This window comes from Neolamprologus brichardi, chromosome 8 (assembly GCF_056152115.1).
Source record: "Neolamprologus brichardi isolate AB-2024 chromosome 8, ASM5615211v1, whole genome shotgun sequence".
In the NCBI taxonomy this organism is placed as follows: Eukaryota; Metazoa; Chordata; class Actinopteri; order Cichliformes; family Cichlidae; genus Neolamprologus; species Neolamprologus brichardi.
The window spans coordinates 16924649-16938905 of NC_142111.1; the positions used below are offsets into that span (position 1 = coordinate 16924649).

Below are 14257 nucleotides of genomic sequence, written 5' to 3' on the forward strand. Positions count from 1 at the left end.
TGTTACTGTAGGTGCCAGAAGCCTTCAGAAAAATTAATCCCACACTGTCACGAATTAAAAACAAAAACAAAAACCAAGAAAACTCCCCTCGAAGGCAAAGCTACCTAACAACAAGCCTTTGCAGAAAGCGCATATTGATGTTTTAATTTTTTTCACTTCTCCCCATAACAGTTATTCGACCCCTTGACTTGTGTGTGCTACATAAATTCAAAGACTTTATTTGGTATCCATGTTCTTGATATTGAATAAGCAATTTGGGAGAATGAATTAATGACCTGGCTGTTGCTGAAAATCCCCTGAAGAGATATTAAAATTGCTTTACTCCTGAATCAATAATATTGAACGCCATTGAAGACCTTTTTTTCTTTATGTCTAGCACCCAAGGTAGCGTTACTTGTTGGTTGTGGTGGCCCTGACGCACAGTACAACACTATCTCTGTAGCATTTAATAATGCATGCACAGGGGAGAGGTGTTTAAATCAAGCATCCCCTTTGTCACAAGTCCTGAGGTCAAACTGTCTGCCACAGAAACCCACAACTGGCCCCACTCACTCACAACAATCCAGCTGGAAAAGACTCTGGCTATGGCCTTGTTTTTTCTTTTTTCTACATAACTGCTTAACTGGGAAAACCCCTTTTTCAAGTACAAAAAAAAAGATATTATTATAGTGACTTTTAAGAACTGCTGCATCTAAGTCTGCAACTGACCGAACCACTGAGAATGATTTCATTGTTAAAATTTCATTGTTATGTTAAAATATTTAGCCGTAGCTAAATCAAAGCAAATGCCCATAGAGTTTCATTTATATGTGTTTTTGGAGCAAGACACTGAACTCTTACATGAGTTCTACTGAAAAATATATTCAGCATTAAGCCATAATAGAAATTCAAAGTAGCTCTCATATTTGGCTGATAGAATTACACCGCTTTGTGTTCGCATTTTAATTTCCCACATAAACAAAGACACATAAGTCTCTCTCCCCCCCCCCCCCCCGCCCCCCCCCCTCACACACACAGCTTCTTTCCAAAATAGAAAGCTTTAATTGGAATTGAAAAACTTTATAGGGCTCTTTTAATGATATTAATGTACATTTTGAATTTATCACATACATGTGTCTGAGCCTCCTTAAATGGGGCTTTTTAAGCAGCCACGAAGCATGAAATGAATTTTCTTCAGCCTTTTCTCTATTTAAAAGATGTCTTGTGTGGAGCTGTCCATGCTCTCCCATCAGCTCATTAAAATGTAATGCTGATGCTGGCTCTATGGAACAGTGCCTCTTAACCAAAGTTCATCACCAGGGATCTCTGGTGGTGGTGGTGGTGGGAGGGGGACAGGGTAAGGAAGGGTGAGGTGGTAGTGGGGATGCCCTGGGTCTTGCTGTGACTGCCGTTTTCAAAATACAGGCTATAACTATATGCTGTTAAAAAAATACTTTGAAGAGATGAAAGCAATTATAGGGACAATTGTGAATGAACTAAAAATGTGATAAAAAGATGTTTGAATTTATATATATATATATATATATATATATATTTCCGAAATAATATCTTGCTGAAAAACCCGCGTTGCTTTCTCTGTGCAGTAGCTCCAGCACATTAGATGTGCTAAAGAAAATTGGCCTTCTTTATAGCGCCACGGGATCTGGTCACCGAATATTGATCGGTTTTCATCTCGACAGATTCACTCAGTCCTGGATGTACTGCTGATTGTTGAGGGAGTTTGGCCTGAAAGATTGAATTGCACCTCTGAGACCGCAGGCAGCCTCGGCGTGCCGGGCAGCAAGAAGTTGGTCAAACAATATTCTGCAGTGGGTGGTGCGTTTAGCACAGACATACAGTGATAAATGATTTTCAATTTGCGCCCTGCCGGCCCTCTTCATTAAAGTGTTTACATCCGGCAGGACGTCGTTTACCTAAACTACATTCACAAAGGGAAAAAAAAATCCAAATTGTGTATTTATTTTGAAGTCACTCTATAATTTCCATTTTCCCCTACCTGTTAATGGATGAGACGCTGGGAACAGTGTCATTGTCGCAGATGCCCTCTGCCAGAAGTCTGTCTCTGATCTCCCAGGCAAACATGGTTGGGTTTTGTCTCTTGTAGTCTGCTATTTTTTCCACAACCTTTGGCGTGGCTACTTTGGGTTTAGACCCACCAATTACCCCTGGTTTGATGCTGCCAGTCTCGTAGTATCTGCGAAACATCGTATTTTAAATAAAAACCTGCAATAATTAAATCAATGCAAACAATAAACGGACTGTTAACCTTAAGAGTGGGCAAATCCAGTTATGTTTTGTTTAACACGAAATTGTGAAACATTTAACTTCTTTAAAAAAGAAAAAAAAGAAAAAACCCCAATCAGTTTTAATCGTTACCTTTAAATAAAAATAAAATAATAATTACTAGCAGGAAACCGCACGCTGTGCAAACATATAGTTCTGTTGTCAAATCCCTTTAGTGGACACTAAACTAACAAGTCATCTGACCCCTCCCAAACTAACAGACTGCTAATTATAACGGTTACTCAAAGGCAGTTTTCATTTATATTTCAAGATTATTAAAAGCAGAGCTGAGTTTAGTAGGCTATGTTCAATTCTCTCTTCCCACATTATTTTACATCTGCGTTACTTACTCTCCTGCTAGGAAAACCTGCCTGGCTGAATGCAGGGCTAAGAGTTTTCACCTACCTGCCCAGGATCTTGCTGACGCAGCCGTGGCTGACCCGCAGCTGCCTGGAGATGTCGCAGGGCCGGACGCCCTGGTGGGCCAGCTCCACTATCCGCTGTCTCACCACGTCCGGGAGGGGTCTGCCGTTCACAAACACCCCGCCGAGCTGGTTCACACCTCCGTGCCCTACGTGGGATACAACAGCAACACCACAAACAGACGTAACATTACATAAGGTCGTAATAGACAGGAAGGTCCAGGCAGGTAAGTATTTAAAAAAAAATTATACCAGGCAGAAAAAAATCACGGAGCAAAGGCGTGTGTAATATAAGTGAGTTGGCTGACCTACATGCATTTATTATTATCGAGAACCCTCTAATGGTGTAATTTAAAAAAAAAAAAAAATTTTCATTAAAAAAGTATGTAGCCTCTATTTTAATTTTATGAAATTACAATGCCATATTTCTCTTTGTTTCTCAAACAGCTTCACCAAAGCGACTAAATAATAATATGTTTTCAGAATAATCGCAAAAATTGTATGATTGTTTCAACTGCTGGAGATTTAAAAGTGGACATAGTGACAGCAGAGCAAAGCAATATGTAAGATATTAAATATTTATTTAATTTGGTCACATATTTTCACAAAATAAAAACTGACTAAAATACATTTTTTGTAATTATTATTTTGATGAATGTTGCTTGATGTATTTTTTTTATATGTATATATATTTTACTCAAATTAAGTTACAAAAATCAATCTCAAACATTATCCTCTTAAAACAAACATCGTGAATTAAAATACTTTCAATAAATAAATAAATATCGATGTGACATTCACCTACTCAACCACAAAATTATTTAGAATATGCATGTATTTATTTCTAATATTTAAATATTATTGTACATAATCTCTCATAATGTGACATCTTCCTCCTTAAATTGGACCTGTAAGCCTCCTTCACAACGGAAATGCATGTCCCGAAATTAATTTAAAAAATAATATAAATATATTTTTGACACTCCATGAAAGTTTCACACAGTCGAAACAAAGACTTGATATTTTCTTAGCACCTCACGGCTCCTGTTGGCTATTAAGTTACGAGCTCCTTCATTCCCTTCATGCAAATTTAAATAATTGAACAAGCCTTGATTACTCATATTACATATTATTTTAGTAAACGGAGAGATTATCAATAATTCACACACATTCGCCAAATTACGAGTAAAGCACACTGTGCGTTGACTACAAAGTGCTGCACACAGAGCTTGTTGTTAGCTGGATAATTTGAGTAATAGATGTGTAATGTGTCCTGACTTATTAGGCCTACACACACGCGCGCGCTGCGCGGGAAGCTACGTGGGGATGCACGTGTAAATTACAAAGTACCTGCCAACGCATGTTCTTTGTTTACTAGTGGTTAAAAAGTTGAATTTGTGCACATTGCTGCTGTGAGCGGAGCAGCTTGGCTGTGACAATTTCAGAACATTTCGCGAGGTTCAAATTCGCGCAGACGAAAGATATAAGGTCTGAAATTCGTATTAAATGTAATATTTATTCCACTGCCAGTCTTATGATTCCTTTTGAGGCTCTGTTCGTCCGTTTATCAGATGGTAATTTTGTCTTTTTAAATGCACGAAGATGCCGGTTACGTCCCAAATTGCTATACAGACTGCTGCGAGCCGCCTTTGTGCTGGGAAGAAATATTATATATTCCCGTTATTATTTTATCCGCATGCATGCAAAAGCTGCAGTGGCAAAGAAACTCGGGTTGTGCTACTTACGGTGCATCGCTGTAAAGGGGTCTGCTTTGCAGTGAATATCCATTGGATAGCAAAGGAAAGACAGATAATCAACTGAAGTCGCCGTTTCGCCTTCCTATCAAGAATGTGAAGAAGAAAAAAAGGTGATTCTACTCGATGGAGGGACTAAGTTTGCCCCTCCACCCCCGCTTCAGCAACCGATCTAATGGCAACTTCTTTCCCCTCAAAGTTGCCCTTCTTTTCTTTAACAGTCCCGTCCTGCAGCGGAGGTCTGGCAGGTGCAAAGCATGACCGAAGGATTGTTTCAGAAACACGACCTGTGCTCAGTTTATCGGTATTTTTTCAAAGCCTGGAGTGACCAGAGGTAATTCTCACAGCATGCCAGCGAGCAAACTGGGTCTCTTTTACAGAAACGAAACGTTCAGGTTCCAGTGTGCAGGGCCCGGTATCTCCTTTAGTCCTGGTGGCTTTGATTCACACGTCAAAACGGCGAAGGGAACCTGCGCGTACGCACACACACACAAGCACACACACGTCGGGGTTTCTCTTTCGCGCTGGATGCGTTAGGCTGGATCTTTGGGTTGGAAATGAAGCCTCTCTCTGTGTCTGTGGTTCTAAAAGCTGCAACCCTCCCCTCCCTCCCTCCCCCTCCCCTCTGCAGACCCCCCTTTTGCTTATATGGATGACTTGTCAGACAAAGGCAATAGATGCCAACACTTTGTGATTCGCCAACGCAAAAAACCGGGGGTCCAAATGAGGAGGTCTCTGGGTCTGTCACACCGGCAGGAAGGGGAGGGAGATAAATAAGGAGTTCCGAGTTACAAATATCAGACTTTATTAGACATTATAACTGCAGTGAATTATATGATCGCATGTTGGAAGTTTTAAATCAATGAATTAGAGCTATACATATACATATATATATATATTTTAAATGTGTGTTTTCGTCTGATTTTTTTTCCTCCCTAAAATAAACGGACTAACAGGCGTATTTCTGGGAATATACCGGACATCCATCCATTCTTCAAAGCTATGAAGTAGCTCTCCTATTTATTAAGCTTTTTTTTATTTTCTTTAAAAAAATATTAATATTATAATATTATTGATCTTGCCGCCAGCCCTGGGCCCACTTCAGGCCCATTTTGTTTTTGTCTTTATCCTATTTCTCCCTTTAATCCGATATAGAAAATTTTGAAACTGGCTATGTAAATGCACATGTATTCACTTTACTACATTCTGCTGATTGTGATGATGATTGCGGTGGTTCAAACTGAACCGGGGTGATGGTTGGAGGTGAAAGTTGCTACGCACGCAGCAGTGCCGCCTAGCTTCTGTAGATGGCGCTGTATAGTTTCTCAAATTTAAAGGTGGCTGTCAAAGTGGTCCAAAAAAAAAAAAAAAGTTAAACTTGGGGTGCACTTGAGTGCTTGCAACCTGAGGAGTGAAAAACAGTATTCGAGTAAAAATATCTGTCACTTGTAGACTTGCAGACTCCTGCAAAGGGTTGCAAAGTTATTAATTATTAACTGACAACTTCGCCATCCGAAACTGGAGAATCTTGGACTTCAACAATGATGATGAAGACAAGTGAAGATGGTGCGTTTTATTTAATCTTACTAGCATCCTGTTTTACACAGTTAGAATATGTCAATATGTGTGTGTGTGTGTGTGTGTGTGTCTATATGTATATATATATATATATATATATATATATATATATATATATATATATATATATATATATATAACACATTATTTTATAAGGCTCTAAATACAATATGAACATTAATTATTAACAAAGACCAAAAAAGTAACACTTAGATTCTTTCACATATAAAAGAGAATAGAATTACCAAAATAAAAGTCTAGTATTTCTATGCACCTGAAGCAATAATAATAATAATAATAGTAATAGTAATAATAATAATAACGCATTTTTGAGCACAATTCATACATATATTATACATATACATATGTATCTCCGGGGTCGCTGGTCGCTGATGGGCGGGGTCGTACTGGGGGGCAGACGGCCACATCTCGCGCCCTGCCTCCTGGTCAGGTTAGAGGATGATTTCTCTTTTTGTTACTGTTTTTGGAGAGAGCTTCTGGTACAATATGTAGCACTATAGGCTGTAATTTCACACCCGGCTGCACATTTCCCTTAAAGCTACATTCTTTTTTTCTCTCTCTCCCCCCTCCTATAAGACCCCCACCATCACTAACACCACCGCCACCATCGCCATCGTCACCCCCCTCCCTCAGTTTTCTACTCACCTTCTCTCACTCTCTCTCGTGCCCTTTTGCACCCCACAGTTGATCCTCCCCATACAAGAATTAGGCAGGAGGTGAAATTATTATTAACAATTTAGAGCAAATGATATCAGTGTGTTTGTCTGTTTACTTTGTTTGGCTCCTATTTGGACCGCACGTGTGGTACCGCGCGGGCCCTGAACCCTCTGTTAAAAACCTTTTTGGAGGAGGGGACCGCTCCATTCAGCAGTTAGAGCCTGGGATCAGAGAGCTCATAAAAAGTCATTCAGGGTAAAAAAAAATCAAAACAAAAAACTATATATATATATATATATATATATATATATATATATATATATATATATATATAGTTTATATATATCAAAAACGAGAACTGACATATATAAATACACATATTTACACATATCTCCCCCCCCAAAGTTTTACTTGTTATAATTAATCCCTGGTACTTTTCATCACGTGAGCACCAAAACCAGAAACCTGAAACGAGTTGTTTAAAAAATAAAATGAATTAAAGTTTCAAGAAATTAAATCACTGTCTCGTCTCCGCTCTGACATGCAGCAGCGGCATTTAAGACGATGCGACTGCATGTCAAGAGTTTGGAAAATGTTTTTGGAGCCTGTGTGCACCCATTAGGAGAGGTGTAATGTATTGACAGAGAGCAATTTATCTTTTGCCCCGCTTCCTAATGGCCTGTGCAGAGGAGAGAGGAGAGGTGGCATGGAGGAGGAGGAGGAGGAGAAGGAGGTGGAGAGGGAAGAAGGAGCACCGACGGTCCAGCAGCTCCACCCGCCGAACATCAACTCACACTTTCAGGCAACTGTGGGGAGGATGATCGAGGCGTCTGAGTGGTGGTTAAGAAGTTTTATTTCTGTAGAGGTGTCATATCAGTTTTCCCCCCTTTTTTCTTCCTGTGCAGGCTGCTGGCTGGCTCCCTCGCGTTATTCCAACGTCACCAATCGATCTGAGTTTCCCTGCAGAGGGGAGCTGACACCACTCGTTGTAAGTTGAATATTAATCCTTTTAGATTTAAGGGAGGGGTTCGTCATCAGATTTAAGTTGATTTAGATGAATTTGCTGCAGGATGGAGGCTCATTTAGGCTCTTTTTGCACATCGTGTAAACCTAATATTAATGTCCACATTTTTATTTGGAAAAGATGCTCTGTACGATTGAATAAAAATAGTAATAGTAATAACAGCCTTGTTATTTTGGTATAGGTTTCACAAAAAAACAAACAAAAAAATAAAACAACAAAACCAACAAACAAAAAAACCCACTCTTAAATATGTACAAAGACGTAATGTCGTTGTTTTTTAAGCAGGGGATCTGAGAAGTTCAGGTCAGCCTCTCCACGGTCTCCCACTTACATATAATACAGTAAAACTTACAAAATAGCTCTCCACACCGTACTGTATATTAGATTTCGTCACTCTGCCCTGTGCTCCTGCAACCAGGCTACAATACTCTGGGCTACAAATCCTGTGAACAGATGGCGCATCAATTTGATTCCATCTTCTACACCGTGAAAGATTGATTTTGCACTTGCTTTTAATTTTGCCCATAATTAATTGGATCATTACAACTGTTTTCCATTGATCCCCTAGTTGAAACGTAAAATTAAAATGCGATCTCTGTTTCGTTTCTCTGATTTTATTTCAATATATTTATGCATTCGCTCTGCTGAAGAGCATCCTACATTGTTTCTGACGCTGTCAGCTGAGAGTCTGTTCCCTCAAAGATGCAGCAGATTAATATTTCAGAGTTATAAAGTCATTATAAGCTCAGAGTGTGGCCTCATTGAATAACAACACAGACATGGAAACACACGTCCGGTCCTCTCTATCTCTTAACGAAAAAAAAAAGTTTTATTTTTTTAATGTTTTATTTTATGACAGTGGCATTATAATAGCTCCCATAGTGCTCACGTGATGTTATAGTATATCAATAATTAAATAATTCTAATCTAAACAATCAGTTCTTAAGCTCTTGTTAATGCAACCGATCAGCTTTAAAAAATATTATTAACATGTTAATATAGTACGTGCAAGTTAAAAAACGAACATTTTGCAATATGTAACTTTGCAGATATTAAATCCACACTGAACATCACAACAAGAATAAACAGTAATAATTAAGCAATCTAAAGAGGCTTTTACCTCGATTTTTACGGATGTCAGCAATTTAGTCCATTCACACTTAACTAGAATCAATTACTCTTTAATAATATCGTTTATCCACTTAGGAATAAGGTTGAACTTGATATCTGAGCGTCTTCTGAATAGATTTACAGGTAAGTAAATTAAGCCATTGCACATTTTTGTCATTAACATTTGTTAAAGAATAATCTGTCAGCCTTTGATCGACATTTTGACGCCACTCTGTAGGCCCCACACATCAGATTTTAGTTGTTGCTTTGTGTGCGCACTTAGAGTGAGCGCGTCAGTTCACTTCAGCCAATTTAACCGCTTACTGTCTTTGATGGCAAATCATGAAAAATTAAGAATAGGCGTAAAAGTCAATGCCATAGTTTACAGCTGCCAGGGTCGTATTTCAGAAGATAAAACCCACACAGGAAGAACTTTATCTGCTCTGAGGATCCGTACTGTAACTGTAAATGTCCTTACAGCGACCTTAAAAAACAAAACAAAGAAAACAAAAAACCCGTTACCTTCATCCGTTTTGTTGTTAACTGCAATTAAAGCCTTTCCATGTCTGCTGTGTTTTCAGGTTGGCTGTTCATCTGATGATCTGTCCCGTCATTAGTCCTCAACAGCAGCCCTCCACCCCCTCAACGCACACACACACATAATGAGTGGTTCCAGTCATTTTGTATTGTATTAAAGATCCAAATGCAAGTGAGATCAGGTTACATTACTTTGATTAGAAAACACTTTGTTAAATTACTTTTCATAGCCTGAGCACAAAGGCAGTCAGACAGTCGAGTTTCTGAGCTTTTCCATGCCTCAGGTAGAGCAAATCATTAAGAAAAATTAACATCTCATTTGCATTTAAACATAAAAGAAAAAAATGGCATTATTATTATTATTATTATTATTATTATTATTATTATTATTATTATTATTATTATTATTATTATTTAGCAGGGTTATATGCTATAGCTATCATTCTTTGAGACCCTAAATTGGGGAATAAAGATAAAGAACTGGCTCTTCATTCATTATGCAGATTTGGAAGTTACTGTTAAATATGCCCTGCAGTGTCGGATTAAAAATAGGACTGTATCTTGTCATTTTCAAAAGTATTCTCCATGTTGCATTTATTGCACTGGGAACAAGGGCTAAATCCTTCCTCTTCCCCATCAAACTTTCCACATGAATAGTTAAATGTGTGCCCCTCTGGTTTTAACTTCACAAAGACTGGCGAGGCTTTGCAGCAAAACTGGTAAGGGCATCAGGAATGAAAGTCAGGCATGTTCTGGATAACTGTAAAGGAAATCATATGTATCTTTATTGTTTGTTCAATAAAAGTTAATTGCCACTCATGTCCAGCTATGATCATTTCCCAAGCATTCTCTTTTTATCATTTTACATGAATGAAAATAAAAGTATCCTCATCATCATCAACCACCACTAACAGTGACTAGCAGAGCTGCACACAAGCATGTCTTTCAGTGGATAAAGGCAGCACACATTAGCCAGCCTCCCATAAGGCCCAGGGTTCATCACTATGGGAGAAGCAGGAGCTCGTCTCTCTCTATCTTTTCCTCTCTCTTTTCCTCTATGTGTGTGAGTGTGTGTGTGAGTGTGTGTGTGTTTGTGTGTGTGTGTGTACAACAGAGATCAGCCCGAGGCGGCTCGGAGGTGTCCCGCCAGCTGCCTCTGTCCCATCCAGACAGCCAACAGCTTCCAATCACATGTCAGCAATATGGGAAACAGAGCTTCTGTCCAGTGGGCCGCTGACATGTGTTAGCCTATGGCATGTGAATGCATAATGTAGCAGTCACCTCCTGGTGGCAGACTTAAAACTGAAAAGGTTGTATTTTTTGTCCAGCTCAGACAATTTGATTTCCTTAATTTTTCACACATTGTCTTGTTGTTTCTGTTCCTTCTCTGTCTTTGTCCTCGCTAGTTATCTTCAGCGTAATAATCATGATTATATGAGCAATGATAGCTGCGCCCGTGTGACTTGCTGATTAGTTTGTGTGTCTGTGGGTGCAGGAGAAGCTGTGTATACACATATATTCCTCTCCCCAGAAATCTACGGATGAGCAGCTCCCACATAAGCTCCTGATCACTTCTGTAAATGCTTCCTGTCACCTTCAGTGGTGTAATGATCATGAAAATTGTGACCTTGATCTATGGAAAGCCATAATGTGACTGAATGGCCTCCTCCCACATACTTTCTCACCGGCTCTGAGCTCAGAGGTACGCTAAAGGACGGCTCTGAGGAAGATTGTTTAGCGGTAATAAAAAGCCAGTAGTTTGGCTTGTAATGGTTCGGGCATTCCTCCTCTTCACAGCCATTTGGCTAAATCTTCAGTGATGGAGGCCTGTGTGAATTTAGATGAGAATCTGGGAGATGTTGACGCTTGTCCTCAGGCACCAAAGAGATTTTATTGTCTGCTGGTCCAACATGATCAAGCACATAACTGTGTTTAGGGGACAAAAGAGTGCAGCAATGATGTTGTGTCCTGTAGTTATCATTTAGGGGGCTGATTTTAAAATCTTTTTGTAATGTAATCATGCACAAAATGTTGTTGGCTGCTGTCGTCTTTTGGCTTATTATTATTGTTTACTTGTAGACTGAAAGATGAGAGCTGCAATCTGTGACTATGACTATAAAAACATTTCTAAAATGTATTTTCTGTGGTTTAAATAAAGTAGGAGTTTACATGAATTTTAATGGGCGACAGTCGGATGTGTTAGGCACGAGGACAACTTTTCCTGCATTTGTTTTTCATTATTGTTTTGCTCCAAGTGAAGACAGAAAAAGAAAGAAAAAAAACCTCTGGCGTGATGCTGCTCGAATTCTCATTTAGTCTGGAAAATCTGGTTTGCGCAACATTGTTTATGATCACACCCTTGCCAGCTTTTCATATTTAAACGAGCAAAGGTTTAATTACCAAATGATGACAGTGTCATATGGTGCCATGATGGCACAGGGTGTCTAATGAATGCAGAGGAGCCAGGGATGCGTATGCGACACTGAGTGACAGTGGGATGCACAGATCAAAACAGGAAAAAAAGAAGGGGGAGAGACAGTAAAACATCTGTAATTTGCAATTCACTAATGTTCAATGGTTGCTCATGGATTAAGAATTTTAAACTATTGTCTGCCAGATGGAAGAGAAGAGGGAGGGAGGGATAGGGGAGGAGGGTGCTTCTAAGCAGCATATTTACATCTGTATATCAACCCTAGATTTAGTAATCAGACAGAGGAAAAACCAACTGCCTCCAAAAACACTCTCGGGGCATCACATCTATTACCTATTTTCCAGCAGCGTAAACATTAGAGAATGATTCTACCATTTTTTCAGAGGTGTATTTAAATTTGCCAGGACAGCTTGCAGACTGTGGGGAGTTTTGTGCACAACTTGCTCTATCTATCTCGATATAATCACGAGACAGTTTGGAGTGCTGGACTCGGTTCTGCTCACACATCAGAGTTAATTTCACCGGGATGTTGATGTGCTCTGAAATATTGCACTGAAGTAATATCAGTTAGTGGGCCGCCAAAAGATGTACATGCTTAACCAGGCATGAAACCTTGCTGAATTACATCGTATTTATACTTATCTCAGATCAACGCTTTTGTCATTAAAATTTGGTCTGGTTGCCCGTGTGGTTTATGGATCTGTTTAATGATGCACTGTGTAATAGTGTTACAATGTATAGCCGCATGATGTACTGGCACATTTCACTCAGAGGCTTCAATAAATAACCACAGCAACCTTCAAGTTTCATCTCGCTTCAGAGGCTTCCTCTTTTTCCACAATCCTCGTTGTTGCTGTGGAGTCTGTTTACATCACTGTGCTCTTATACGTCATCTGGGGTATAGAGGAAGTACTCAGATTCTTTACTTAAAGTTATCAATTTTGCAAGTTAAGGCCATTATATTTAATTCATTACAGAAAATTGGTTAAAATGCAGTAAATTATACCATATCTCTGCAATCATGCAGAATTATTCCATAGTTTTATGTATACATTACTGTGCAAAAGTCTTGAATCACCCTGCATTTCTTTATATTTTCCTTCCAAGCAACCTGACTCTTTTTCAACTTTTTAAAGTGGTTTTGAGCAGTAGTTCTCAAGGCTTTCTGAAGGTCTTTCAAAGTTTTTTGGGGGGCACTGACTGCTTTTCCACCAATGTTCAGTCCAGTTCTTACAAAAGAAAAAAATGTAAAAAAATTTCAAGGCCTGTCAGTAAACAGTTTCATTTGTCTTGCCAAAGATAACACGCAATTCTACAGGATCTCAGAGATCTGGTCTTTCAGCTGATCCATCGGTTGTTCCCCAAAGCCTCCTCAGAAATTGTCTCAGTGGAAGGATAGATGTTAGGAAGCCAATCTTAAGGAGGGAGAGAGAACAAGCTGAGGGATGTCATATTACACAAGTAGATAACGAATCAGTGACAACAGATCTAATGGAGTGATGAATCCGAGCTAGAAGTTTTTGGTTCAAATCCATGTCAATATACATGGAAGAGATACAACAGTGATCCATCTGTAAAACATGGTGGAGGCATTGTCATGGTTTGGGGCTGCATTTCAGCCAGTGGTGCTGGTGGTCTTGTCAAAATTGATAGGAAATTGTCAGATTTGGATCCACCATGTAATAAAAGCACATGACTGACAAGGGCTTCGTTTTTCAGCACGACAATGATCCCAAATACACTGCCAATGCAGGAAAAGCATACACAATGAAAAACTATCCGTTATGGATTGGCTTCCTTAAAGAAATGCTGAAGGATCACCTTGAGAGAGATTTGACAAAGAGAAGGCAGGTAGTGAAGAATAAAGGTGGTCGGAACAAATATTGACTTTTTAGAACTATATTTCCTTTTTTTTCTTTGCAGATTTTTGAATTAAAATCTCAGCATACATTTACATTCCTTATTCCTGGCAAAATATATATATATAAAAAAAAGAGGAGTGACTTAAAACTTGTGTACAGTGCTTTTTTTTAAAATTGTTGAAACATGTGAACATTTACATTATGTTGCTGGTTTGAAAGTGCAAAACTTTATATGCAAGCTTTGCAACCCACTTCTGTGTTTTGTACATTTATTAAAGTAAAAAGCAGACTACTTACATATTAAATGTAGAGGTTAATAGTAAAAATGACACAATACAATAGAATAACTCAAAATGAAACCTATGAACAGTGCTTAATCAACTTTCTGCCACTGCACTTCACAGTACTGCTGATCCCGATGGAGATTTCCAAACCATGCAGAATGGATGCCTTTTAAGTCCAATATAGTTTGCCATTGATTTCAAATCATTTCCAAATCTCTTGTGATCAATCAGCCTGCTTTTTAATCCCTCACTGTATTATATTTGATTTGACAGAGTTCAGAGTGATGAATTACA

At 38.9% G+C, this 14257-nt stretch overlaps 1 protein-coding gene across 2 annotated transcripts in view; it reads right to left on the minus strand.

Moving 5' to 3' along the window:
• The window catches only part of pax2b (paired box 2b), a 29693-nt gene extending 24691 nt beyond the window's left edge, over nt 1-5002 (minus strand). For both annotated transcript variants that reach the window (XM_087844716.1, XM_087844717.1), the window contains exons 1-3: nt 4451-5002; nt 2689-2854; nt 1997-2194 (exon numbers count right to left, since the gene is read on the minus strand). In XM_087844716.1, the coding sequence (XP_087700842.1) occupies nt 1997-2194; nt 2689-2854; nt 4451-4493 (407 nt within the window). In that variant the 5' untranslated portion in view covers nt 4494-5002. The remainder of the gene's footprint in view (nt 1-1996; nt 2195-2688; nt 2855-4450) is intronic.
• Nucleotides 5003-14257: the final 9255 nt, after the last annotated feature.